The sequence below is a fragment of the Trypanosoma conorhini genome, assembly GCF_003719485.1.
Source record: "Trypanosoma conorhini strain 025E chromosome Unknown Tco_14.4_contig_00931, whole genome shotgun sequence".
In the NCBI taxonomy this organism is placed as follows: domain Eukaryota; phylum Euglenozoa; class Kinetoplastea; order Trypanosomatida; family Trypanosomatidae; genus Trypanosoma; species Trypanosoma conorhini.
In genome coordinates this window covers 1,393-5,344 of record NW_021705026.1, presented here as the reverse complement: position 1 = coordinate 5,344, position 3,952 = coordinate 1,393, and the positions used below count along the sequence as shown (strand labels likewise).

General features: G+C 51.7%; 1 protein-coding gene across 1 annotated transcript, besides 2 other annotated features; it reads right to left on the bottom strand.

Moving 5' to 3' along the window:
- Window positions 1-2: 2 nt before the first annotated feature.
- On the bottom strand, window positions 3-3,221 carry Tco025E_08969 (Flagellar attachment zone protein 1; the record flags this gene model as incomplete). The annotated part of the gene is made up of 1 exon (XM_029375800.1): window positions 3-3,221. A coding segment is annotated over one exon (3,219 nt), but the record flags the coding sequence as incomplete, so codon positions are not given.
- Window positions 3,222-3,417: 196 nt separating this feature from the next.
- Window positions 3,418-3,441: a microsatellite.
- Window positions 3,442-3,719: 278 nt separating this feature from the next.
- Window positions 3,720-3,766: a microsatellite.
- Window positions 3,767-3,952: the final 186 nt, after the last annotated feature.

Below are 3,952 nucleotides of genomic sequence, written 5' to 3'. Positions count from 1 at the left end.
CCGCCTTCTGCTCCAGCTCCTCCTGCGAGCTTCTCATTCTCGGCCGCCTTCTGCTCCAGCTCCTCTGCGAGTCTCTCATTCTCGGCCGCCTTCTGCTCCAGCTCCTCTGCGAGCTTCTCATTCTCGGCCGCCTTCTGCTCCAGCTCCTCTGCGAGACTCTCGTTTTCTGTTGCTAGCTTTTCTAGTTCGTCGGCTAGTTTTTCATTCTCATTTGTGAGTTTTTCATTCTCATTGCAGAATTTTTCAGTTGTAGTATTGAGTTTGTTGATGTCATTGTGGAGTTTTTCAATCTCTTCAGTCTGCTTTTGGTTTTCCATGTTCATTTTTTCAAGTTCAGACGCCTGTTGATCGTTTTTGTCGTAAAGGACTTTTATTATGTTGTTGGCATTAGTGCATTCCTCATTTTTGCTACGATACTGCTCGGTGAGGTTCTGATTTTCTGCCGTGGCTTCCCGAAGCTGGCTGTACAGGGTTTCCTTATCGTCATTGAGTTGTTGGATATGCTGCCGAAGTGTGTCGTTTTCTTGTTGAAGCTGATTGCTCCGTTGGAGGTGGTTCGTGTATTCATCCATTGTAACGGAAAGTAGGGGTTCTTGTAGGATGGCATCTGGTTCCACTTCATCCTCTAGGGCTGTGCCTTCTACGCCATGGGGCTGTAGTGTTGGCTCCAGTGATCTTGCTTCATGCGCCACGCGGCGTTTGTGTCGGTGAGCATGTATTTCTCTTTGCTGCCTTTCAGCTAGGGCCATTAGTTCTTCCTTGTGTCGTTCCTTCGCATCAAGCTCACGGGCTGTAATATTGTGATTATGTAGCGCATCCTCAAGTTGCTGCTGAAGGTCACTGATTTCTTCGTCGCGCGCTTCGATGCCTGCCAATGCTTCCTTCTCTGAGGTCTTGACAGACTCTAAGAGTTCACTGAGCTGATTTAAGTTGTTCATTAATTCCTCGCACTCTGCGCGTTTTCGTTCCAGTTCTTGTCGGAGCTCGGCACGCTCCTGTGCGGCGTCATTCGCGGACTTTCCTGCCGTTTGGAGTTCCTCTTTTAGCTGCCCGTTCTCTGCCTCCACACTTTCTTTCTGCTGCGTCAGCGTATTTAGCTGGGCGAGGAGGTTGTCGTGGGTCTGAGTGAGCTCCCCGAGCTGGGCATGCAGCTCTGCCGCCGCCTTCTCGGCCTCCTCGCAGTGCTTCTTCTGTTCGTGCAGCTCATCCAGGGTGACGCAGTACAGGGGCTCGGCGGTGTTGTCGCTCTTAAATGCTGAAAGATTGCGTTGGGTGCGCATCTGATTTGCCTGGTTCTGTTGCAACTTGAAAAGTTCCAGCTCGCTGGCCTGCTTGTCAGCAAGGTCCTTTAGCTTCTCGACCAGGTTGCGCAGACGGCCAATTTCGGCGTGGAGCTCATTGTTACGCTGCCGTAAGGCCTCCTGCTCCCGCAACGTTGATGCCGTCTGACGACGAAACTCCTCGGCAGATTTTTCTAGCGTGTACTGCAGCGAGCGGTTTTCGTTGTGGATCTTGTCCAGAAACATAAGCAAATCACCAATCTCGCTTTCGTATGCGTCCTTGTCGACAAGGTGGCCCACTCCTCCAAGATGCTCCACAAACTCGTCAAAGTACAGCCCATTGAACTTGCTCTCTGGCATGTCAAGTGCGCGGCAGACCTCCACGATTGCGCGGTCAAGGGCCGACTTCGGGCGGTCGGGGTCTTGGTAGAGACGGTTCATCTCACGCGGCGGAAATTCATCCAGGCGCTTATCAACCTCTCCTGTGGTCCGTCGTGAAGGGTGCTGGACTTTGAACGAAGTGAGAAGCGCATCGGGCTCGAGACGGAATTCAACATCCCGAATACAGTCATTTGGCACGTGACAAGCGAGCGCTTGCTCAGACTTAAACACTGCCAGCAGTTCCTCTGGTTTATTTGTAAGTAGCGCATTCCAATCCTTTCCAGGGTATTTCTTAGTGTGTTTTGTGGTTACCGTCGGACCAACCTCGAAGGTCCATCGTTCATCATGCTTCTTCAATTCATCAATGGTGTCCTGCAGTTGCTTCAGATTCTTGGAGGTTTCACTGTTCTGTATCTCTAGAACTGCTCTATCCTGATTACGCAGAGCGTTGCGAGTGTAGTGTTCTCGCAAGTAGAGGCGCTTTTCTTCGAGCTCAGTGGCATACATGGAAAGGCAGTGGAGCTCCGCCATGGCTCCCATGTATTCATTCAATGTTCGCGAGAGTTGATCCTTCAGTTGAAAGCGCATCCACGTAGCATTTTCGTAGACAATGTCAACCTCATCATCTGTTAACGCGCAATCGGTTACCAAAGCATCAATTGGCACGACAGAAATAACAGCCGAAAGAGGAATCGTGGATTGTACAGACGTTTTTGTAAAGGACGTCACCTGACCCCTGGCAGCTGAGGGATTTCCGTGAGACAACTCCTCCTTCAGCTTCATGACTTTCATGCGGCACGCCTTCATCCCGGAAATGGCATCGCCGATAGCATTGTTTTGCGCCTGTATACGCGTGTCGGAGGTTAATCTGCTATGTGCCTCTTGGTACGCCAGGGCACTCATTACCCACTGATGCAGGCTCCTGATCGCATCAGAATCCCGCGCGGCGGCCGCGGAAGAAAAGCGTGGCTCCCGCAAGGAGGAAAGAATGGCGTCGGGGCTTGGATAGCACCGTCCAGGGATGTCCACGTGAATGAGATTCATGACAGCATCCGGCTTCCTGTACTCCATTTGTATGTCGTACCAGGAGGAGCAGTCTTTGACGGCGGGGTCATTCTTGGCCACTGCAAGCACCGCCTTTAACACCTCCATAGCCACCGGTGAGGGTCGGGTCTGCGACGTCACCTCACGCATGTGAACCTCGTCGACCACCTCCACCTGCTCCTTCGCCAACTCGTACAACGTCCTTGCGGCGGAGACGCGATCCTCGTTTTCACTGCGAATCGCAGCCAGTTTATCTCGTGATGTGGAAAGTTGCTCCTGAAACACCCTCATTCGTTTCATCTCCTTTTCAACCTCGTTCGACACGATATTCCGCAGTGCCGCGTCGTCGCCTTGGTTGATGCGCCACTGCTGCACAACGGCGCTGTACTCCTTCAGCGCGACCACCGTGCCCAGCGTCCACTGCCAGTGCTCGTCGTCCACAAGGTAGTCGTACGCCACAGTTTGACCCTTCTGCAGCCGTGGGGTATCTTTTTTGAGAGCATTGAGAAACGCCATGATTGCACCTCTCCCCCTCCCCTCCACTCCGTAGCCTTTGCTGCTTCCCCTCCACCACGGGCCAGCTGTGGGCAAGTGGCTAATTGGGTGGTGGCTCACGCAAAACCACTCACAAAAAAAACGTCACAATAAATCAATCGGTGAAACTCCGACACCCCCCTTTAATTTACTTTCGAGCCCGTCACAACAATGCCGCCACAGACACACACACACACAAACAGTGAAACTCTCGAGCAGAAGCACGAAGACAGAGAAGAGGAGGTAGAGCCCCAACCACCTTCTGCTTCTTGATGTCCTTCTGTATATTCTCTTTCGTTCCTTTCCCTTCACTGATTTTCTTTTCTGTGGGGGCTCGTTCCTCCTTTTGCCAACCAAACCACAGAGTAACTGGTGGGAATGTTATTCTTCCGACTGCCTCTACCTCAGCTGCGCGCCTATTCTGCCTGGCAGCTAAACGCAAGTATAGGTGTATACCGCAAACGCACGTACACACGCAAGTATAAATATAAATATATTTATATTTATATATATATATATAAATGTATTACTTTCCTCCAATTGTAATTGACGCTGACTCTCTGCCACTGACACGCTGGTGGGAAGTGGCAGCACCAATTGCCACAAAAGTATTGACAGCACAGATGAGTTCGAGGGGCACTTCTGCTTCCCCCTTCCCTCTCCTTGGCGCCTCCCGCCGCTCCCAGTCGCCTGAGCAAAGCACCTCCTCCTGT